Raw genomic sequence first — 21,077 nt, 5'->3', positions numbered from 1 at the left:
CTACCATGCAACCGCACACCACCACCGCCACCGGGTCGGAAGGTCCGCACGGACCACGATCATTTTTCTTCCTGCCCGCCCGCCTCACCCGGCCCCTCTCGCTCCCCCTTCGTCACGCACCACGCGTCACGCTCACTCACGCCCACGCCACTTTTGTGAGAGTCGAATCGATCAAAGGGGGCACCCCACACTGCAGCACATCAACCGCAGCTGAGAGAGAAAGAGAATGGAAGAAAGACCACAAGATAGACGAGAGAGTTCAACCGATCCCTTCGCGTTCTTACGACGACGCCTCCTGAGCAGCCGGGGCGGGCGAGTCACCCTCAGCAGGCGCATTCGTAGGCGCAGCGCCACCATCCTGCTGGCTCTCGTACTCCCTGAGCACCTGCAGCGCCTCGACCACCTTGGCGTTGAGGGCATCCTCCTCCTCGATGACGTGGAGCAGCTCGGGGACGGGCAGCTCGAGGATCATACCCGTAAGCTTGCCGGCCAGGTCTGGGTGAGTGGCAGCAATCTTAGGGTAGATGGCTTCACCGAGCATCTGCTTCTGCTCTTCGGGGCCAGCGTGGGCGAGAGCCGCGGCGGTGAGTGCGGGCTGAGCAGGAGGAGGGGGGCGGGGACCACCGCGGGTGGCTCCGGCCGGGGGAATGGAGCCGCGTTGAGGGAGACCGCCAGCGGGCATGGGGGGCTGGCCAGGGCGAGGGGGCTGGCCGTTAGCAGCACCGTTGGAGGGAGGGCGTGCACCAGCGGGGGGCATGCCACCAGCAGCACCAGGAGCGCCGCGAGGAGGGCGAGGGGGCCTGTAGCCAGCGGGGGGAACCATGCCGGCGGGGAATTGGCCGTAGGGGGCGCCCATGGGGAGACCCTGAGGCATCATACCACCGGGGCCAGCAAGACGAGGGCGTTGGCCGGGCATCTGGCCGGGGAAAGCTCCGGGCTGAGGGTAGTACAGAGGCTGAGCAGGGTAGCCGGCAGGGAAGCCAGCGGCGGCGGCCTGCTGCTGCAGACGGATCTGGTTCTGCTGCATGATTTGGGCCTCGAGCTGCTGACGGCGGTCCTCCTTGCGCTGAGCGAGCGTGACGTAGAGGGGCTTGTTCTCGAGCATCTTGCCGTTCATCTCAGCGACGGCCTTGTTAGCCTCGTCGGGGGCAGAGTAGCAGACGAAGCCGAAGCCGCGCGACACGCCAGAGGGAGTGCGCATGATCTTGCAAGAGGTAATGCTGCCGAAGGGGGCGAACTCCTCACGAAGACGCTCGTCGTCGAACTCCTCGGGGATGTTCTTGAGGTAGAGATTGACTCCCTGGAACTTCGAGAGCTTCTCGTTCTTGGCAGCTTCATAGGAGCGACGGAGCTCAGCCTCACGCTCCGACTTCTTTTGGGCACGGGCAGCAAAGAGCTTCTGGCCGTGGAAGTCGAGGTCGTGGAGCTCGTCGACGGCCTTCTGGGCCTCGTCGTGGTCCTCGAAGTTGGCAAAGCCGAAGCCGCGACCCTTGCCGTCGTCGTCAACGGAGAGGACGGCAGAGGTGACCTTGCCGTACTTCTTGACGAGTTCCTCGAACTGCTCCTGGTTGACCTCGGGGTCGATGTTCTTGACAAAGATGTTGGTGAAGCGAGAGCGGGCCTCCTCGATCTTTTGCTGGCGCTCCTTCTTGGGGATGTGGTGGCCGACAAAGACCTGGTGAAAAGGGCGCAATGGGAAGGGGATGGTCAGTCTCTGGCTGCTGAATCAGTCTGTCATCCTGGAGCGCGCCGCACCTTCTTGTCGTTGAGAAGCATGCCGTTGACGTGCTGGATGGCCTGGTCAGCGGCCTCCTTGGTCTCGTAGTGGACGAAGCCGTAGCCGAGGCTGCCTTGCTCTCCGACTGCGACCTTGCACGAGAGGATGTTACCAAAAGCAGCGAAGGTGTCGTGGAGGGCCTGCGCGCGTGTGGGAAGGCGAAGATAAGAGTCAGTGGTGGTGTCATTCACTGAATGCTACGTCGTGGAGCGCGAATGCACGCACTTTGTTGTCAATGGCCTCGTCGAGATTCTTGATGAAGATGTTGCCCGATCCAGTGCGGCGCAGAGCAGGGTCACGCTGCGACCACATGATGCGGCAGGGCCTACCGCGGATGACGGAGTAGTTGAGCTGCTCCATAGCGCGCTCGCCGTCGTTTGCGTTGATGTAGTTGACGTAGGCGTAACCGAGCGAACGGCGGGTGACGGCATCACGGCAGACGCGGATGGATGCGACGGTGCCGATCATGGAGAAGATTTCAAAGAGCATGGCCTCAGTGACGGTCGGGTCCAGCTCGCCGACGTAGAGGGACGTGTTCTGAGATTGGTCCTGGTTCTGCTGCTGCTGAGGCTGCTGACGCTGAGCGTTGGCGGCGGCGGGAGAGGTGGCAGCAGCGGCGGAAGCCTGCTCAGCAGAGCCGTTGATAGTAGGGGCAGCGGCACCATCCTTCTGCTCAGTGGCAGGAGCGGGAGCGGGGGCAGCAGCAGCAGCAGCGGGCGAGGCAGCGGCGGCGTCCTTGTTGGCAGGAGCCGGCGAGGTAGCAGTCTCGGCGGACATGGTGAAGGAGGATCAAGGACGAAGAGAGGTGGTGAGGGTGGGGTGTGTTTGATCGAAGGGGACGACTTTTTGGGTTTATGTTGCTTTTTTATCGAGGTTTTCGCTGCGGGCGCGGCGTGTGCGGGAAACGAGGAGGTCAGTCCACGATAACAAGGCAATCCACTCTCCTGCTCCTCGTTGCTGCTCACGATTGGACAACGACTAGGCAAGCGACGATCCTGGTGACCTAGGATCGAGCAACACAAAGTCGAGGACGGGTTTTGAAGATGAGTTTTTTTGGAGAGAAGAGGAAAAGGGAGCGGAGCGAGCTCGTCGGTTGTCGCGACGTTGATTTGGGCGTGTGCAAAATCGTTGGCGCTTTGCAGGGCGGGCGGCAGGGCGGGCCGCTCTCAACTCGGCGGCTTCAGCTGCCTCGCTCGCCCTCGTGGCTCGCCCCCGCAGGCTCAGGCTCAGCCTCAAGCTCGGCCAAGCGTTAGCTCCCGCGCCTCTCATCTGCCTCGGCTCAACGTCGTCTCCGAGACGAAATTTGGCCGGCAACTACGAGAGAGAGACGCGGCTCCTTCTCATTCACCATCAATCACCACCTCACTCGCACGCACCACCACAATGTCATCACTCGACGAGAAGCGAGCAGAGGACAGCGTCAAGTCGGCGCACAAGAAGGAGAAGAAGGAGAAGAAGCGTCAGCGAGAGGAGGAGGTTGCAGCCACGCCCGTCCCTGAGGGCAGCAGCGCCGATGCAAAGGCTGAGCGCAAAGCTGAGAAGAAGAGGAGGAAGCAGGAAGAGAAGGCAGCGGCAGCATCAGAGGCAGTCCCAGCAAATGGAGCAGCAGTAGTAGCAGAGGATGAGGCGGCCGCAGCTGAGGCCAAGAAGCGTCGCAAGGAAGAGAAGAAGGCAGCAAAGAAGGCAGCAAAGGCAGTCGAGTCTTCTTCCGCCCCTCCTGTCGCCTCGACCTCAGCAGCAGCAGTCACCACACCTACTTCTATGGCCCCTACGGACGCAGCAGCAGCCAATGCCTTCCTTACCTCGAACAACATTACCCTCGAAACCCTCGAAGACTCGTCCGATAAGCCTCCTCTGCCCTTCCTCTCCTTCGCTGAGCTCCGAGGCAAAGTAAGCGACGGGATCTGCGATGAGCTGGATCGCTTGAAGTTCACCAAGCCCACGCCCATTCAAGCATGCTGCTGGCCTGTACTCTTGTCGGGAAAGGATGTTGTAGGAATCGCAGAGACGGGAAGTGGCAAGACGTTTGCATTTGGAGTGCCGGCATTGCAGCATTTGGCGACCACAACATCTGCACCTGCTGCTGGCGGAAAGGCTGGAAAGAAGGGCAAGAAAGGCGGAGCCACGCCGAATGTTTCCGTCCTCGTCATCGCACCCACGCGCGAGCTGGCGAAACAGACGCATGACAATCTCCTCATGCTGGCGCCCTCGCTCGGCTTTGGGTCCGTCTGCCTCTTTGGCGGTGTGCCCAAGTACGAGCAGCTCAATGAGCTCTCTGGTAGCCCACAGGTGCGCATTGTAGTGGGCACGCCGGGGCGTGTTCTGGACCTGGCGAGGGAGGGGAGCTTGGATCTCAGTGGGGTTGACTACTTGACGTTGGATGAGGCGGACAGGATGTTGGACAAGGTACGTAGAGAGCAGCAATGAGGCCGATTCTTACCCCGGCATCCCGCGCTGACCTCTTCCTCTCTCATCGCGCTCTTAGGGCTTCGAGCCGGATATTCGCGCCATCCTGGGCATGTGCAAGTCCCATGAGCAGGGCCGTCACACTTCGATGTTCAGCGCCACATGGCCCCCTGCGGTGCGCGGCCTCGCCGAGACTTTTATGCGCGACCCGGTTCGCGTAACCGTAGGCAGCGACGAGCTCACAGCGAACAGGCGCATCTCGCAACGAGTCGAAGTCCTCGAAGACAATCGCGCCAAGGAGCGTCGCTTGCAAGCCGTGCTGCGCGAGCTCGGTGCTGGACCTCGCGGAAAGAATGCGCAGGACAAGATCCTCATCTTTGCGCTGTACAAGAAGGAGGCGAGCAGGATTGAGGAGAACCTGAAGAGGGCAGGATTCGCCGTCGTGGCCATCCATGGAGACATGACACAGCCGCAGCGTATGGCGAATCTGGAGTCCTTCAAGAGCGGGGCTACTCCCCTTCTCGTAGCGACGGACGTGGCCGCTCGTGGGCTGGACATTCCCGCCGTCACTACGGTCATTAACGTGACCTTCCCGCTTACAGCGGACGAGTACGTCCATCGAATCGGTCGAACGGGGAGAGCAGGCAAGACGGGTGTGAGCATCACCTTTTTCACGCAGGAGGACAAGGCGCACGCTGGTGAGCTGCAGAAGATTTTGAGGGATGCAGATCAGGAGGTGCCTGAGGAACTCAAGGCCTTTGGTGGTACGATCAAGAAGAAGACGCACAGCGCGTATGGGGATCACTTCAGAGAGTTGGCCCCTGGGAAAGCCAAGAAGATTACGTTCGACTAGGCGCGACGTCGGTCGGGCGATGTATTTGCGTAATGGAACGGGATTTGCACTACGCTGCGCGAGACCGTGCTCTTGATCGGGCGATTGGGCGAGGTTTCAAGCGCGAGATGAATTGAAGAACGTCTAGAGGAGCCAAAATTGCGAACGAGGCGAGAAGCGGACAGAGAGAGGCGAGAGGCGAGTAGCGAGTAGAACATGGAAGGGAGATCTTGTCGAGAGAATGACCTTGCAAGTCGTGACGGTAAAGGAGGTGGGGGGTAATGAATGATGTGTTTATTTGGTCTAGACCCGCGCTCGTGCCCCCTCCGGCAGCGGGTGCGGTGAAGGCGAGCCAGCCGTACGGGGCCCTGCACTGGGTGTGGCTCGAGGCGTAGCAGCTGCTGCAGCCGGTGGATCGGCAGCCGTTTTGGTCGCCGCCCCACCAAGTCCAGCCGTAGCATCAGCCGCAGCCTGCTTATCCTGCTCCTCCTCCTCGCTCTTCTGCTTCTGATGAGCTGCCACCCTTGCCTGCACATCCTTCAACGCCTGCGGGTTGAGGCCCATTCCGGTGCTCGTGGTGGGCGAGCCCTGCAGTGACGAGGACAAGGAGGAGCTCACTGGTTTGAGTGCATCTAGCGCATCTTGATCCGTTACGCCCACGCGCTGCTGGAGTTGCTGCTGCTGCTGTTGGCCCTGCATCAGGCTCTGACTCAACGCGCCAAACTGGCCATTGCGGAGCATCTGCTCGAGCTCTCCCTCCACCACAACCCCCTCCAGCCAGTCATGCTGCAGCGCCTCCTGCGCCGACGCCCTCTTCTCCGAGTGAAGACGCAGCATGGGCGAAAGGAAAGAATCGAGTCGCTTCGCTTCGTCAAAGGGCATAAGGTACTTTTCCTGCAGCACCGAAATCAAGGGCCAGAAGCGCAGCTTGTGAATATGTCGCAGCTCGCCGCGACGATTGAAGATGTCCGCGCTGTACTTTCCGGCGAAGGCAAGGCTCTTCGGGAAGTCGCCGAGCAGCTCGATCACTTGAGCAATGTGATCGTCGTCCTTGTTGTACTTGGATCCCGCCGCTGGATCAAAGAGGTAATCTCCCGTCAACAGCTCAAAGAACATGGCCGCTGCGCTCCATACGTCTGCCGTTGGGCCCCACTTGGCGCCAATGATCACCTCCGGGCAGCGATATTGGCGCGTTTGAATGTCGTTGGTGAAGTGGTGGTCCACCCAGCATGCGTTGCCTAAATCGGCAATCTTGACCGTGATGCGTTCGAGGGAGCTCGGGTCGTACGGCGGAGGAGGGGGCAGAGTGTTCGGGTCCCCTGCAGCCGGAGCGGGGGCGAAGCTGTGTGGCTGTCGAGACTCCTTGGATTCGGTCGACATCATCGAGTCGGCAAAGGAAGTGCCTGCGCCGGGCGATGAGGCGACGGCAGCACTCGATTCCGGTGGCGGCGTGAGGGAAGACGAAGCCTCGGCGCCAGGCGTTGACACTTGGTTGGAGGCTGCAGCCGCTGCCGCTGCCGCTGCTGCCGCTGCCTTTGCCTGCGGTGCCTGCTGCGAGAGAAGGGATGGACCCTTGGGTTGGGCAATGGAAGGGATGCTCTTGCTCCCAAATGCCTCGTCCGCCTGCGTCGTCGACATCTCTCCCATTCCCTTGCCAATCGAGTCTGCCGTCCCTTCTCGCACCCGTTGCGCAGGCGCTGCTTGCGCTCCTCCCGCCTCACTGCCACTCTTCAGACTCTCGCTTGCGCTGGCCAGCCCAGAAGCGTTCTCGATCTTGGACATTGCGAATGCCCACTTGTCGAACATGGGGCTGGAGCTCAGACTGCTGCTCGGGCTGGGCAGCGGTTGGGAGCCGGTGATGAAGACGCCATCTCGACGCGGGGTCTGGGCACCGCCTCGACCTTGACTAGGCGGTACACCGACGAGCTTGGTGGGTACGGCTGCAGGGTTTGTCTGCAGCTCTGCCTGCACGACGGCTTCGACGTCGTCGATGCAGATGAGGACATTCTCTGGCTTGAGATCGGTGTGGATGATACCGCACTCGCGATGCATGTAGTCCAAGCCGAGCAAGACCTGCTTGGCAATCTGCTTGACGATGTGTGGGGGCACGCCTCGATGTTGGTATCGCTTGATGAGACCGAGGAGATTCTCGCCCAGGACTTCAAAGACCATGCAGACGTGACTTCCATGCGGTCCCTTGTGCTTGAAATGGTCGAGAAGCGAAACGCAATGACGCCTGCCCGCGTGAGTGGGGTTGGCTGCGACCAACCTCTGCAGCAGCTTGATCTCATCGAGAGCAGTCTCGGTGTAATGCGGCGCGGACTTGACGACTTTGAGGGCTACGTGGCGGTTCATTCTGTGCGAGAGGAAAGGTGAGATTTTTGGAACGACGTGACCGCTGCACTGCCCGCCACAAGCGCACTCACTTGTGATCCTTTGCCAGCCAGACGGTGGAGAAGTGGCCCCAGCCCAACTTCCTCACAATGAGATAGCGCCCCTCTGAGAAAGTGTCACCGACATGCACCGGGTGGTAGCCACCTTTGCAGTAGTCTTCGAGGTCTTCTTCGTCTTCAGTCGTGACTGAGCCTACATCGGAGGCTGCATGAGACGATGGGCCGTAGCTTGTCTCAGTTGATAAGGAGCTGGGGCCGCTGACTCCGGCGTTCGCGGTCGCAGCAGAGGTAGAGGTTGAGGCGCTAGGTGTTGAATGGACACCACCGCTTGCCATTGGCATTGGACCGGCGACGCCTGCGACGCTCCTGGCGAGACGTAGATGATTGGGTGGAGGGAGATCAATGATCGCGCGCAGCTGGTAGCATGGAGCCCTCGCTGGTACTCACTTTGATGATGATGCTTCTGATACTCCGCCATTGCCTTGCGGAGCTGTCGCTGATGCTGCTGGGAACGCTGATGTGGATGTAGATGTGGACCCCGCTGGAGGCATCGTCGCCGACGACGACGACGATGTAGTGGCGGCCATTAGAAATGCCGATCGCAGAGAAGGCGTGGGCGAGGGCGAGGGCGACGTGCGTCTAGAACGTCGTAGCTTGGGCGCGCGAGCTCAGCTAGGCCAGTCAAGAAGAGATGCTGCAGTAGACTGTCGAAGTCGTACAGGTCGTCTCGTATGGTGATATTTGGGGATGTCGCAACGAAGTGCAAAGGCAAGGGACGGGCCGTCGTCGTCGTCGTCGTCGTTGTCGACGAGGCGCGGCGCGGGTTGTCGCGGCTCGCCCTTGCTCCTTTGATTCAAAGCTCAGCTGCCTGTGCTGCCTGCTGCTGCTGCTGCCGCTGGGTGGCAGTTGCGCAAGTCTCGGCGGAAGGACGGAGAGTCGTGTGCCGCCTGAGAGCGGATAGAGATACGGCCGTGTGTTGAGCGACGGGGGTCAATCGTCGTCTTGAAGAGCGGTAGGGACGAGCGGGTCGGCGGCAACGGCTGAGAGATTGGCGAGATGAATGATACTAAGACCTGTCGACGAAAGCTCAGAAGGATCGCAGCGGGGGCGGCGTGGAAAAGTGAGCGATCGAGGGAGCGGCGGGGATCGGGATCCACGAAAGACGTGAATGGGGGGCGGGTGGAGACGAGATGAGATCAAGAAGAGCGTGTGTGTGGCATGGAGTGATGGTCGTTGGTCCCGGTGATGCCGGTGTTGTGCAACGAGTGGAGCGATAAGCGCTGCTCACTCGCCAGCATGACACTCCGCGCCACACGCTTCGACGCCCAGCAGCAGCATAACCCAGCAGCATCGTTGAGCAGTACAGCGCAGCGAGCTCTACTTTCACCTCGCTGTCTCGTCCATTTCGCCGGTCTCCGTCGGCGGCCTCTGCCTCTGCACTCAACTCCGCCCGCCTGCCTGACTGCCTGTCTGACCGAGGTCGACGACGACATTGGACCGAGCGCGTGCGTGTGAGCGTGGGTGAGAATTGCTCGAGCCAAAAGTTCAGACTCGCGCAGAGAAGAGTAGGCTCCAATTCGGGTAACACTACCAAAGCGCTGCTGCCGTCGACAGGACCGGTGCGGCCTGGTTCATCGATGCGAGCGTTGCATTTGCATTTGTGATGCATTGCCAATGGGGGCAACATCGACATGCTCGCGAGCTCGGAGGTCGCGGCGACTTCACTTGGGCCGGCAGTGACTGGCGCCACGGCCGCCCTTATCTGCCTGCGTCGCGGACGACTCGATTCATTGACTTGGGCTCGTTAGGATGATCGTGCCACTGTCAGGCGACGCGCGAAGACAGGCATCAGCATGCTTCCTCATGTCTCGCATCGCACTCGCATCGCACTATCTGGATAAGCCTCAACTCAATCGTCCGCAACCTCGCAGCGGCCGATCTGATCACCGTGATCACCACGGCCGGCGCACATTCGCATCAACTTTCTTTACCCTTGTTTGTTGCCGGGATGCTACCTACCCCGCATTCATCCCCGTCATCCCCGCCGTCCCAGCATCCCCGCATCAACAAGCTTGTCACATCGTATCGACGGCGCGCTGGTCATGCGTGGTCATAGATGTGGAAATTGCAATACCAACCGCTCCCTGAGGCATCCCTGCCTTCGGTCCATCCAAAGCTGCCCGATCTACTTTACGCGCTGCGTGACGTCCCTCTGCCGCTCAATGAACCCTCGGCTTCCTCCTGTAGGCATCCTGCTTGGCCGGATATCCCGAGGCCACACCCTTGGCCTTACCCAACAGCGCCGCGTATTCCTGATCCTCATCCACGTGCACAAAGTACTCCAACTGATGGGGTGTGCCCTTCTCACCCTCCTTCTTCCTCTTGTCCCTCTGCTCATTCTCGATGCGCGTCTTTTCCTTCGAAGCATTGTCGTAATCTTGCTTGCGGATCCCCTCTGCGACCTTGGCCCAGACCTTGCGCGACTCCATGTCACCCTGCTGATCGAGCGGGGCGACTTCGATGTCTCGGCGCGAGGAGGAGGCGTCGTGAAAGGTGGAGTTGGACGAACCGTCCGGCGACTTGCCCTTGAAGGAGGACTTGCCTGCCCATTCGCCTTCGATGTTGTAGAGTGCAGAGGTGGGTTGCGAGGCTGAGGAGACGGAAGCCTTGAAGGAGTGGGACTTGCCGGAGAAGTAGCCTGGAGGGGCGCCGCGCAGCGTGGAGCGGGGCATTGGACAGAGTGGGGACGGTAAGGTCAGCATCGATTGCGGTAGTCTGGCAATTCTCGGCGCCACTACGCACCCTTGCCCGCGTAGTTGATCGTGGCCAGCATGCCAGTAGTGCTAATGATGTGGCTCGTGCCCGAGAGCTCGAGGTAAGGAGCGCCGTACCAGAGTCCCTCGATGACGATGTTGGGAAGCGTGATGAGGTAGAGGTCTTCACCGCCGCTCGAGTTGGCTACGCGCAGAACGGCGTGGCCGACTTGCTTGACGGAGATGGAGCGGCCGGAGAAGGAGCTGCGTGGGGGTGGGCGAGGGACGAAGGCGCGAGGAGGGAAGTGAGCATCTGCGGCAGCCTAATTAGCGCAGCAGGCTCGCACGTACGTCTTCTGCGCCGAGTGGCCCTCGAGCGTGACGCCCGCCTTGGCGTTGTGCAAGTAGTATGCCGTGATGGGAGGGTGGTGCGAGACCTGCTCCGCAATAAGCTGCGTCTCGCCGGAGCCCTTGGACTCGTCTGCAGACCACTTGCCCAGGAACAGCTCGCCAAGGATGGGGTTCAGCGGCTTCTTCTCGCTACCCATGCTCTGGTTGCGCGACGTGTACTGTCCCTTGAGCGTAGCAATGAACCAACGCAGCACGTTGACCATCTTCTCGATGTCATCACCTCCCTGGCTGCACTTGGCGAAGAGGTCTGGGTGCTCGCCCCAGTAGGAGGGGTACTCGGTGAGCGAGACGGGGCTGAGGATGAAGGAAGGTGCCGTCATGGCTGAGAGGTCGCCGGAGAAGGAGGCGATGGACTTGAGGAACTGGCCCCAGCCTTGCCTAAGAGGAGGGGGGCCATGGATGCAGCGTGAGCGGTCTAAAGAAGTGGGTATGGCCAGCTGTCCATTTGCTCCCGCTCACTCACTTCTGTCCCTCCGGAACTGCGCCCATTTCCTTGCTGTCTGCCATTTTGTCTAGAGTCTAGCTGAGTGAGCGAATGAATGTGTGAGGATGCGAGTGGCGGTGAAGAGGACGAGATCAACACGTTGCCCGGGCTCGCGGGTCAGCAGGAGCTGCGAGGCTGTGGAGTGAGGAGTTGGACTCCGCCCTCGCGTGGCAGTGCGACCAAGGTGGAGAGACGCATGGCGGACAGGGGTGAAAGCGGGTGAGCAGCGCGGGGAAGCTCAGTCCGCCAGCCCGCTCTTGTCCATCACACCACTCGTTAATACCAGCCTACGCTGCGTTTTCGCAGGCAGCAAGCAGCTCAAAGTCGCAGTTCGCATCGTTGCTGAGGCAGCGTTGTCAGCTCACTCTCTCATGGCTCGTCCTCATCGCCTGACACGACCGCATATACGCAGCCTCGACGCCGCGACGTCGGGACGCCTCGACGCTGACCAGAACCAGCACTTTCTCGCCAGCCGTGTGTGACCCTTCACTCTTTCAGCGCTAGCGTCTGATCTTGACCATGATGGAGCCCTGTCGCTCCCGCCCGTATCTTCCGCAGGCTAGTCGCAATGACGCCCGTCACGCCAGCTGAAAGCACATCACCCGTCGTGGCTCGCAACGGCTCGCTCGACAAGACTCGCACCGCCTCGTGGGGTAAGACTCGCAACGCTTCATCGGGCAAGCCTCGCGCCAAGGGTCGCTGCTCGTCGCTGCCTTTGCCTGCCGCTCTCGGTGAGTGCGAAGCGGCAAGATTGGATGCATACAGCCGGTTGACGCAAGTGGTCCACCCTGCTCTTCCGCCGCAGCCGAGCGCAATGCTGCCTTGCCCAAGCTTAGCTCTTCGGACATGGCCTGGCTCTTGCATCTCCCACCTCAGCCTGCCTATCCCGCTGTGCCAGCTCCTACCCACCCTTCCCGTGAATGGGCGTTTCAAGCCAGCGAGTGCGCCGACTGGCATCTCATGGCCAGCGACTTGCTACGCCGTCGGGCGGACGCAGAGGAGGATCGGGCTGCCAAGCACGACGAAGTGATGAGGCGAGGGGAAACGACGCCTGGATATTCGGTTTGGCTGGCCAAGATCCCCAAGCCTTCTACCGACAAGAGGGGCCTATGCGTGTACGAGGGCGACGTTCCCGCTAAGAGGGAGGCTGACGGCGAGAATGGTCGCGAGACGGAGCTCAAGAAGCGCAGGCACTGAACAGGTCGAGTGTTGTTGCAGTACAGCGCGTCAATCTCGAGCAGAGGACGTATAGGCGCGCCCTTGTAGCCGCAAGTCTGTGTAGTTGCGGTTGCAGTCTCGAAATACCAGCTGCGTGCGAAGCGCTCTCTAAGCCCAAACCACTGCCCTATCTGCCGTGATGCTCGCCGCGCCTCGCGGAATTTGCGCCCGCACCACGCCGCACGGACATCGGCGTTTCCGAATGCAGCGCTAAGTCGCCGGCACGCCGCCTCAAACCTTCCTACCCACCCAACTCGGCCTAGGATCGTCGTACGAAGCCCAAACCAAGTCCAAAAGGTGCCCAGAGGTCCCAGGAGCAAAAGAATGACCATGACGAGGCTCGAACTCGCGACTTTGGAGTGCTAACAGCGTTGCAGGTGTTGCAACTCCCAGGTGGAGGTCTCACTCCGAAGATCCGCAGCGTGTCGTACGACATCCTGCGCATCCTCGAAGCTCCTTTCAACCCAAGAGATGATACCATTGGTAGATCTATTAGCTCCACACTCTAACCAAGCTGAGTTACACGGTCGTTGTAACAAGCTGAGCTATGTGCTCGTTGTTGAAGAACGGTGAAAAGAAGGCGTACATGTACACGCAAAAACAGAAGAGCTGCAGCGCCGCGCAGCGAGTGAAAACTTGGCGATGCAGTCGGAGCGACGACCGGCGAGACGTAGAATCGCATCAGAGCGCGAGAGAAACAGCCGACCCGTCATGGTTAGAGCAGTCGCAGAACGCTGTTATTCTGCCAAGTCTCGAGCACGAATCCGGCTGCCCTGCCATTCCTTCAGCGGTGGGCTGATTTTGCCCTGCTTGTCCACTTCTGAGCTTTGCAATTCGCTCTCGCTGAGCGCTCTGCTTGTGCGCTCTCGTTGACCACTGATTGGGCTCGCTCGTTAGGCTCGAGCATTCGTCGCTGCACTCGCGGTCTGCCGTTGTCTGTTACGCCTCTGGCCTATGATCGCCAAGGGTCGATTCAAGTCAGGCAATCATCACCTCTCGTGTGCTCGCATTGTGCAGAGACGATATCGCGGTTAATAGAGTCACGTGGACCGGCATGACGGGACCATCGCTGCTGTCAGACCTTCTCGCCGACTTGCCGCCATGCCAAACCCCTCATCCGGTTGAGCGTCGCGGCAACATCGATAGCCCTCGGTCTGACCAGGAAGCCATCAGGCTGCATCACCTCGTCCAATCGACGATCCATCGCCCCCTCCAGAGCCACCACGGTACTCGCTATGCTCGTATCCCTCTCAGACCCGCCCTCGCCCTGCTGACTCGCCAAGTACTTCAACGCCGCAATGATCCCCCTCGTCTGAGACTCGCAGATAACCTGAGGTAGAGCACGAACTTCCACCTGGTCCTCGTCATCCTCGCTCTTGCCCCTCCCTCCCCCACCAAGTCTTATTGCATGCGTGCCCCTCGCCATCACCTTCCCCGCCACCTTCTCCCTCAACGCCGCTACTTCCCAAGCACGGGGCACAGCGGCCTTGAATGCTCCAGTCGACTTTACATCGCTCCCCTCGCTCGCCCTCGTGCCCACCTCGCGCGCCTCCTTCGTCACATCATAGCAGCGAAAGTTGTCCATCTTCACTACAACGTCCGCACGTCCGAGAAAGCCAAGATTGCTCCCGCACGCGAGCAAGAGGGTGGCTCCACACGACATGACGAGCGGTTTGGCCCTATCCTCTAGCGGGCGGATCGTCTCCCGTCCTACGAGCTCCGACATAGCTGCAGCGCAGGAGAGCCAATTGGAGGCAGTCGTGTCCTCGTCGATGCAGAGGAGCTTTGAACCGACCTCGAGGGATTCGAGCGTGGCGGCAGAACAGGAGGTTGACCCACTCGCATTCGTGGTGCTGAAGCAGCGCGTAGAGCCTGCAGACCGACCGGGCAGGTCGTGGATGAAGTGGCTGACGTCCACCGCGCTGATCTGTCGGCCGTCTTCGGATTGGATGGAGGTCACGTCTGCCACGGCGCTGACAAATTCGCGCCCATCGCCCGGCTGGTAGTCGTAGCAGCCTAGACGGACGGATTCGAGTAGCGTAGACTTGCCATGGAAGCCTGCGCCGATGACGACGACGAGCGAGCGAGCGGGGATGCCGAGACCTGTGATGGGGCCAGAATTCGGCGTGTTGATCGTGACGGCTAGGCTGAGGGGAGACTGAAAAGGGATCACGTCTGGCCCTGTGAGGGGCTTGCTGCTCGCACCACTTGCTCGCGGTAAGACCGCTCCGTTGCGGACAAAGGCGACGAGCTCGTGCTTCGGCAGTGCGGCACGGAGAGCGTCCTGATCCTCAACACATTCGACATGCTTGCGAACAGCGCCTGTCTCGAGGGCTGCGGCATAGAGAGCAGTACGAGCGAGCTGCGGTACACGCTGGCAGAGGAGGGCGCTAGCCTCATGGCCTTGGATTGAGCGACCTTTTGCCGGGAGAGCACAGCCGATGCGAGCTTCGATGAACTCGTCAGTGACGATCAAAGCAGTTCGTTCGAGCACTTGAGCGGTGGGTGCGTCAATCTGAACGTCTCCTCCCTTAGAGCCTGCCCAACCTCCGCCTGCTCCCTTGACCGCATCGTACCCTTTCGCGTTGCACTCCTTCCACAAGCAGCGGTGCAGGAAGTCTGCAAGTGCCGTCTTGCGTATCTTGTTCGAGTAGAGGGAGGCGTCGAAGCCAGCCGCCGAGTGAGGAACGCGAACCCTCACCTTGCTCGGCGGAGCGTAGGGGTCTGCTTGTACGTGATCGATGAATAGCGTGAATGCAGGATCGCTGAAACCCCAGCTGCCTAGCAGGTCTTTGTAGGCCGGATAGGGGGCACCTTGCAGTGTGGTCAGGCTTTGTGCGAGTGAAGTTGAAGTGCGAGCAGAGTCTTCCATGCGCGGCCGCTTAGTTGAGGAGTCTTGCGAGAAGTTGACGCCCCCGTATCCACCACCACGGCCTCTACCGCGGCCACCGCCACCTCTTCCTCGTCCTCTGTAGGCCATCTGAGCAAGTTGCCTCGAGCTGTTGTTGATGAGGGCTCGGTGATCGCCACGACGGCTACGGCGTTTCCAAATTTGGCGCTTCACATGTTCCTGGACCCGTTCGTAGCTCCACCTCGTCCCATCCCATCTCGCTCCGCTCCCGCGTGGCGCAGCCCGGCGGCGGCGATCGACTCGGACGAGGGCTCGTGCGTGGGCGGGCGCCTGTCGCTGCTTGTCATGCGGGGTCAAGTCACAACGGCGCCGCCGTCGAGGAGGAGCAACACTTGACATCCTTGCCTCCTCACCATCCTCGTCCTCCTCCACCTCCTCACTTTGAGCGTACGATGCGCCTCGCTCCCTGCTCACTGTTAGTCGCAGCAACATCGTCTCTCCTCGTCTCGTCTGTCCAGGCCAAGCCGCTCGGTCCCAGCGGCGCTTACTACTATCAGGACGATGTCCGCGGCACAGCAGTCGCAGCTTCGACCTCACACTCAAAGCCCACTCGCAGCGAGTGGCAGGAGTATGGTCTAGAGAGGTACGACGGTCGTGATTTCGAGCGCCAACTAGACGACACGATTCGCCCAGCACATTCGCGCGAGCCATGGATCGACCCGGGGCTCAACGGCGGCAGCATGTTGGATGTGCGTACGAGTGGCGGCCAGGCCTTGCTCCATTTACTGGAACTGACTCGCCCTGGTGTCTTGCTCGCTTCTTAACCCGCAGCTCGTCAATAACGGCCTACGGGAGCCGATCAACACAATCATCTCGGGCCACTCGGACCCTTATGTTCTCACCGACGCTGGGCTGAGGGACTACGTGCGGTCAATTGTGAGCACCAGGTCCCCCTCCCCCGCGCTCGCTCCTCAACGAACTCCATCTGAACATCTCTCCACCGCTCACTCGCTCGCCGCACAGGGCTTCTCCTTCGAATGTCTCGACCTCCACCTCGGAGACCTCCAACGTGCCAATCTAGGCGACGGAGCCGGTTGGAGCACCGAGCTCTTCGAGTATCGCTCCACGCAAGGCTTCGGCGCTCCTGGTCGCTGGGTGGGGGCATGCTGGGAATCATGGTCTGGTGGGAACCATTTCCGAGCCTGGAAACAGAATGGTAGCGAGGCGGATACGGGTGCATGGTTTTTGGCCGTTAGCACGGAGAAGGATTTGAGGCACAAGCATACCATCGAGCGCGATGGATACGATCTTGGGAGGGATGTGCTAGTGGCTGCAGCGCTTGCTGGGGGCAAGTTTGGAAGTAGACTCTGGAAGGCGGATGTGGAGTGGGTCGATGGGCTCATGCCGGCGGGCAGCGAGGGGATCAACCATGATATCGCCATTGATGGGAGGACGGCGGTTTTGACGATTCAGCGTGAGTAGTGCGCAGCGCCTTCGACAGACTCGACGTCTTCGCTGACCCGATCATGACGCTCGTCACCAGGCTACTGGACGGTCCCACCGCCAGGAGAAGGAGGCAAGGGAGGCAAAGGCGGTCGTCATCTCATCGGCGGCGGTCTCATGTCCTTCGGCCATGCACTAGCTGGAGCGCTGCGAAAGGCTCTCGACTGGCTCGAGATGCGGGCGATACTCTGATGGTCCAGACGACGCAGCCCCATCGTAGCCTTTTGCCTCTTGCCTCCACCCTTCGTAGCTTGTACCAACTACTGGCCCGCCCGCCTCTTGTGTTCATACATTGCCCTCCGCTTCTGCTTCGCTGCTCTACTGTACACTATCCGCTTCAATTACACCACCTTTGCGCGCCGAGACGAAGGCGCTGGAAGAGTCGGATTGATATCAACAAGAGGCGAGATAGTAAGAGACAGAAGAAAGAGGCGCGGGAGGTCGAGTCGAGGAGCTGAGGAGAGGACATGGACCGCAAGGTTGTGGTTCAGCCAGATGAGGCTGCACTGAGACGCCATGACCGCCTGGGTGAGGGGGAGGTAGGCGGATCCTTACTTGCCGCTGGCCTTGACAGCGATGGGGACTGGGAGGGCAGATGAGGGAGATTTGAGGTCAGCGCTTGCCGTCTGCAGCGAGGGGGAGGAGGGGCGCAGGATACTGACTGACGATGATGCAGAGCAGGATGACGATGCCGATGATAATGATGATCCTAGAGGACGGCAAAGGGCAGATTCCGTGTCAGCGATTTTGGTCTTGAACTGCCTTGGCCGTCACCTCGCCGACTCACCTCATCTTGGCATCCTTCCACCACATCTGCTTGCGGACTCGGTTGGCGCCACGACGGAACCCTTGAGCTGATACAGCGAGGTTGTCTGCGACGAGCGGAGAGCTTGTCAGTCATGAGTGCTTCCCATATCAGAGTAGCCTCGCCGCCTCGACGCCGCGCCAAGTACCCACCCGTCTTGCCCTGCAGATCGCTCAAGTTCTCTCCACGCTCATTAACCTTCTGGATATTGTCGCGCATCACACCAACGGTCTCGTCGATTTGTGCTTGAATGTGAGCCTGCGGGCGCGCGTCGCTAGGTCAGCATGCTGCAAGTCAAGGTGGGGAGAAGGTGACGGTGGACATGAGTCGGTGCGCCTCGGTGCACTGCTACGCACAGTCTTGTTGTTCCCGGCACCTCCAGCACCACGGCCTGCTCCTGACGAGCCAGAAGGGGTGTAAGGGTCATAGCCTGATTCGTAGTTGCTCATTGTGTTGGCGACGATGGGCGTTGGGCGTAGATTGGAGTGTGGTGGTGATGGAGAGGTTGAACGACAGAGCAACCAACCCTCGCCCACTCATGCACAGCCGCCCAGACCGAGACGAGACTGACGCCCCGCTTGGTTGCCACGCGTCACACGCCTGAGCTCGATGAGGCAGGGGCCACTGGGCGCTGGGGCCACGAGGCGGCCGTCGGGCCGGCGTCAGGAGTAGTCTAAGGACTAGAGTCAGAGTGTGGAGCCGGGCAGGACGGAAAGCGACGAGTCCAACTCAGTCGGGAAGATCTCGGTCAGCTCACTTTGCGTTTCCTACCATTATCATCAGGTTCAAGGATGGGCAAGGCAGGAGGAGACGACGCTGCTGCTGCTGCCAAGAAAGCGGCCGCTGCGCCCACCGAGGGGTCGTCTTCCGCAAAGGGGTACGCAGCGGGTATTGCGAGTGGGTATCACGCCTTGCATGCCGCGCCGCCGTCGCCTCGCCCTCTTCATTACTAACACCCTTGCCTGCACTGCTCGCGCCAGGCGGTCTCACAAAGCTCGCAGTTGGACAGCCCATGGACATCGTGAAAGTACGTCTCCAGTGCTCGCCACCACACATGTACCGCGGTCCGCTGGACTGCTTTCTCCAGCTGGCCCGTCGCGAATCTCTGCTAGGCTTGTACAAGGGGGCCAGCCCAGTAGCCGTCAGCTGGTCAATAAGCGATGCGGTCCTGATGGGGACGCTGCACAATCTGCGGCTCGTCTTCAGTCGATGGACCGGCTCAGGGGGCGAGAATGGCAAGAAGCTGCCAGTCATTTGGCACGCGGCCGCCGGACTAGGGGCAGGATGGACAAACTCGTTGGTGCAGGCACCTGCGGAGAATCTCAAGACGCTACTTCAAGTGCAAACGCAGAGGGTGTCGCTGGGAGGAAGGAGCGCGGGTATCAAAGCTGGAGAGCAAGTGTTATTCACTGGACCAATCTCAGCAGCAAAGGCGATCATCAAGCACCACGGTCCGTTGGGCCTGTGGAGGACAATGCCTGCGACGCTCATGTTCAGGTCGAGTACGTAAGCCGCCGCTCCCCACTCTCCCCGCTCCTCGTCGGCTCACCACTCTCTTTCTCTTGCTACCGCCCACACAGGCTTCGCCGTAATGTTCGGCAGCTTCGAGCTCTTCTCCCAACTCTTCACCTCGCTCAAAGGCACTCGCGCCGAGCTCAGCCCTGCCTTCGCAACTTTCCTCGCCGGTGGACTGGCAGCCGAATGTTTCTGGCTCGCCGCCTTCCCCGCGGACGCCGTCAAGAATCTGATGATGTCCGACGAGCCGGGCAAGCTGCGCTATCCTACGGTGAGGAGTGCATGGAGGGAGATTTGGTATGATAGACCGGGCAAGGAGGCGGGGGTGTTGAAGAGAGTGAGGGGCACGTATAGGGGATTAGGGGTGTGCTTGCTGAGGGCCTTCCCTACGAATGCGTGTAGCATTCTGGTGTATGAGACAACGATGCGATGGATGGGGGCCGAGAAGACCACGACAACGTGAGCGCGGCCTGGAGGCACGATTACTATCAAGCAAGACTAGCACTTTACAAGGTCTTTAGGACGATCGCGATTACAGCGGCCAGCCAGACACGAGGAACTCCATGGCATCACCTCTTGCGGCTCGGCATCTGCTACATCTCGCTGCTGCGCGCTCATTGCGGCGGCTTGAACGGCTCGACGAGATACCTCGAGAACTCCTTCAACCTCTCCACTCCTCTCACCTCGGACGTCTCGAGGGGTACCTTTACGATGTGGAAGTCTTCGCCGTAGAGCTCGACGATGGAGTCGAGGTACTTTGCCTGCATCGCCTGGCGAACCTTGCAGTGTTGGCAGTCGGAGTCTGCACGGGCGAGTAAAGAGGAGAGAAGAGGGGAAAGGAGTCAGTCAGATACCAAAGACGGCAGTTCCGGCGAAGGGGCCCGCTTGTGCTCACTCTTGGGCGGATAGAGGAGCTGATTGCAGACGATGGCGTGCGTGTCGATCTCGTACGTGGTGAGCTCTTGCACCAGTCGCTCCGTCTCGTAGACGCTGTGCGAAGAGAGAAGAGGGAGATGAGATCATCAGCATAATGCGCTCTAGACCGCACTCAATCATCGCTCAACTCACGACAGAAATTCAGAGATGCAGACGCAGACAAATGTACTGTCGCAGTGTGCGGGGTGATCGATGGTCAGCTCCTTCTCTCTGGCTATCTCAATCCTCGCGCACTCACGTCTTCTCCGGGTCCTTGAACTGCGTGTTGACCTCATTGATCACCGCCCGCATACTCTCCAACTTGGCAAACATGTCCTCCTGACTTGAGCCTCCACCGCCCATCATGCTCGTCATCTGATTGAGCATCGGGCCGAATGAGCGTCCAAGCGTTGAAAACTTGGCGAGGGCCTTTTCGAGGACGGTGGGGAAGGAGAGGAAGCGGAGCGTATGGCCCGTCGGGGCCGTATCGAAGACGATGACTGAGTATTCCCTGGTTCGGGGTAGGAGAAAGGGGGAAGAGAGGGGCATGAGGAACTCGATAGCTCGTCACGCCTCGCCTCGCGTGCTCACATGCTCTTGACGTGCTTCATGATCTCGGCGAAGCCCATTGCCTCATCGACTCCTGGGATGGCAAAGGCCTGCGATGGCGTGCATGCGATCAGCTCCTCGGCATTCATATCCATCTCATCACCCCTCGCTTGTACCCACCAGATCGCTCATCATGCCCGACATTGCCCCGCCCTGCTGATCGCTCTGCTCCATCATTTCCTGAATACTACTCGCCGGGTCAATCTCCATGGCGCTCAGATTCCCAAACCCATTGACCCTCGTCGCCTCTTTTCCAAACTTCTGCCCAAATGCATCACTCAGGTTATGTGCCGGGTCCGTTGATATGAGGAGGACAGAGGGGCGTACCTTTGCCAGTTGGATGGCGAGGGAGCACGATGTCGTCGTCTTGCCTACACCACCCTTTCCGCCGCAAAAGATCCACTTTAGGGTGTGCTGGTCGAGGATGGACTGGAGCGTCGGGTCATTGTGCTCTACATAGGCCACCTCGTTTGTTGACATGGTGGGCAGCAAGATGAGGGGGAAGTTATGATGGTGAAGGAAGTTGAAAGGCGAGCTGTCGTGGAAGGCGTGCCTGCTTGCCTTCCGTCCGTGCGCAGAGCGAGTCCGACGACATCGACGACTGG

At 60.3% G+C, this 21,077-nt stretch overlaps 11 protein-coding genes across 11 annotated transcripts; 4 read left to right on the top strand and 7 right to left on the bottom strand.

Annotated features, from left to right (window-relative positions):
- Nucleotides 1-280: 280 nt before the first annotated feature.
- Nucleotides 281-2,825, bottom strand: BDZ90DRAFT_264444 (polyadenylate binding protein; the record flags this gene model as incomplete). The annotated part of the gene is made up of 4 exons (XM_025508635.1): nt 2,743-2,825; nt 2,003-2,657; nt 1,756-1,917; nt 281-1,675 (listed from the first exon to the last, which is right to left on the bottom strand). Exons 2-4 carry the CDS (start codon nt 2,552-2,554, stop codon nt 281-283), a joined length of 2,109 nt encoding a protein of 702 aa, XP_025363253.1. The 5' UTR covers nt 2,555-2,657; nt 2,743-2,825.
- Nucleotides 2,826-3,130: 305 nt separating this feature from the next.
- BDZ90DRAFT_231616 (DEAD-domain-containing protein) lies at nt 3,131-5,309 on the top strand. Its single transcript, XM_025505932.1, has 2 exons — nt 3,131-4,183; nt 4,263-5,309. The coding sequence occupies exons 1-2, from the start codon at nt 3,161-3,163 to the stop codon at nt 5,034-5,036; spliced, it is 1,797 nt and encodes a 598-aa protein (XP_025363252.1). The 5' UTR covers nt 3,131-3,160; the 3' UTR covers nt 5,037-5,309.
- Nucleotides 5,310-5,516: 207 nt separating this feature from the next.
- Nucleotides 5,517-7,752, bottom strand: BDZ90DRAFT_210001 (kinase-like protein; the record flags this gene model as incomplete). The annotated part of the gene is made up of 2 exons (XM_025504063.1): nt 5,517-7,371; nt 7,442-7,752. Coding segments are annotated over 2 exons (2,166 nt in total), but the record flags the coding sequence as incomplete, so codon positions are not given.
- Nucleotides 7,753-8,190: 438 nt separating this feature from the next.
- Nucleotides 8,191-9,312, bottom strand: BDZ90DRAFT_153775 (hypothetical protein). Its single transcript, XM_025503557.1, has one exon. The coding sequence runs from the start codon at nt 9,099-9,101 to the stop codon at nt 8,496-8,498; it is 606 nt and encodes a 201-aa protein (XP_025363250.1). The 5' UTR covers nt 9,102-9,312; the 3' UTR covers nt 8,191-8,495.
- A 122-nt stretch (nt 9,313-9,434) lies between these two features.
- Nucleotides 9,435-11,101, bottom strand: BDZ90DRAFT_231614 (Oxysterol-binding protein). Its single transcript, XM_025505931.1, has 4 exons — nt 11,036-11,101; nt 10,513-10,950; nt 10,211-10,425; nt 9,435-10,106 (listed from the first exon to the last, which is right to left on the bottom strand). The coding sequence occupies exons 1-4, from the start codon at nt 11,077-11,079 to the stop codon at nt 9,628-9,630; spliced, it is 1,176 nt and encodes a 391-aa protein (XP_025363249.1). The 5' UTR covers nt 11,080-11,101; the 3' UTR covers nt 9,435-9,627.
- A 218-nt stretch (nt 11,102-11,319) lies between these two features.
- BDZ90DRAFT_231612 (hypothetical protein) lies at nt 11,320-12,389 on the top strand. The gene is made up of 2 exons (XM_025505930.1): nt 11,320-11,787; nt 11,862-12,389. Exons 1-2 carry the CDS (start codon nt 11,625-11,627, stop codon nt 12,251-12,253), a joined length of 555 nt encoding a protein of 184 aa, XP_025363248.1. The 5' UTR covers nt 11,320-11,624; the 3' UTR covers nt 12,254-12,389.
- An 862-nt stretch (nt 12,390-13,251) lies between these two features.
- On the bottom strand, nt 13,252-15,407 carry BDZ90DRAFT_231611 (hypothetical protein; the record flags this gene model as incomplete). The annotated part of the gene is made up of 1 exon (XM_025505929.1): nt 13,252-15,407. A coding segment is annotated over exon 1 (1,811 nt), but the record flags the coding sequence as incomplete, so codon positions are not given.
- A 428-nt stretch (nt 15,408-15,835) lies between these two features.
- Nucleotides 15,836-16,601, top strand: BDZ90DRAFT_205412 (hypothetical protein; the record flags this gene model as incomplete). The annotated part of the gene is made up of 3 exons (XM_025503936.1): nt 15,836-15,874; nt 15,957-16,061; nt 16,149-16,601. Coding segments are annotated over 3 exons (597 nt in total), but the record flags the coding sequence as incomplete, so codon positions are not given.
- Nucleotides 16,602-16,688: 87 nt separating this feature from the next.
- Nucleotides 16,689-17,902, bottom strand: BDZ90DRAFT_231609 (synaptobrevin). Its single transcript, XM_025505928.1, has 5 exons — nt 17,790-17,902; nt 17,586-17,691; nt 17,416-17,500; nt 17,291-17,337; nt 16,689-17,211 (listed from the first exon to the last, which is right to left on the bottom strand). The coding sequence occupies exons 1-5, from the start codon at nt 17,880-17,882 to the stop codon at nt 17,180-17,182; spliced, it is 363 nt and encodes a 120-aa protein (XP_025363245.1). The 5' UTR covers nt 17,883-17,902; the 3' UTR covers nt 16,689-17,179.
- Nucleotides 17,903-18,224: 322 nt separating this feature from the next.
- BDZ90DRAFT_218402 (mitochondrial carrier) lies at nt 18,225-19,411 on the top strand (the record flags this gene model as incomplete). Its single annotated transcript, XM_025504363.1, has 3 exons — nt 18,225-18,330; nt 18,414-18,935; nt 19,014-19,411. The coding sequence occupies 3 exons, from the start codon at nt 18,225-18,227 to the stop codon at nt 19,409-19,411; spliced, it is 1,026 nt and encodes a 341-aa protein (XP_025363244.1).
- Nucleotides 19,412-19,562: 151 nt separating this feature from the next.
- Nucleotides 19,563-20,984, bottom strand: BDZ90DRAFT_251278 (putative arsenite translocating ATPase; the record flags this gene model as incomplete). The annotated part of the gene is made up of 6 exons (XM_025507727.1): nt 20,593-20,984; nt 20,455-20,522; nt 20,123-20,374; nt 20,017-20,052; nt 19,844-19,938; nt 19,563-19,750 (listed from the first exon to the last, which is right to left on the bottom strand). Exons 1-6 carry the CDS (start codon nt 20,950-20,952, stop codon nt 19,563-19,565), a joined length of 999 nt encoding a protein of 332 aa, XP_025363243.1. The 5' UTR covers nt 20,953-20,984.
- Nucleotides 20,985-21,077: the final 93 nt, after the last annotated feature.

The sequence above is a fragment of the Jaminaea rosea genome (genome assembly GCF_003144245.1).
Source record: "Jaminaea rosea strain MCA 5214 unplaced genomic scaffold BDZ90scaffold_4, whole genome shotgun sequence".
In the NCBI taxonomy this organism is placed as follows: domain Eukaryota; kingdom Fungi; phylum Basidiomycota; class Exobasidiomycetes; order Microstromatales; genus Jaminaea; species Jaminaea rosea.
This window is presented reverse-complemented; position numbering and strand designations above follow the sequence as displayed.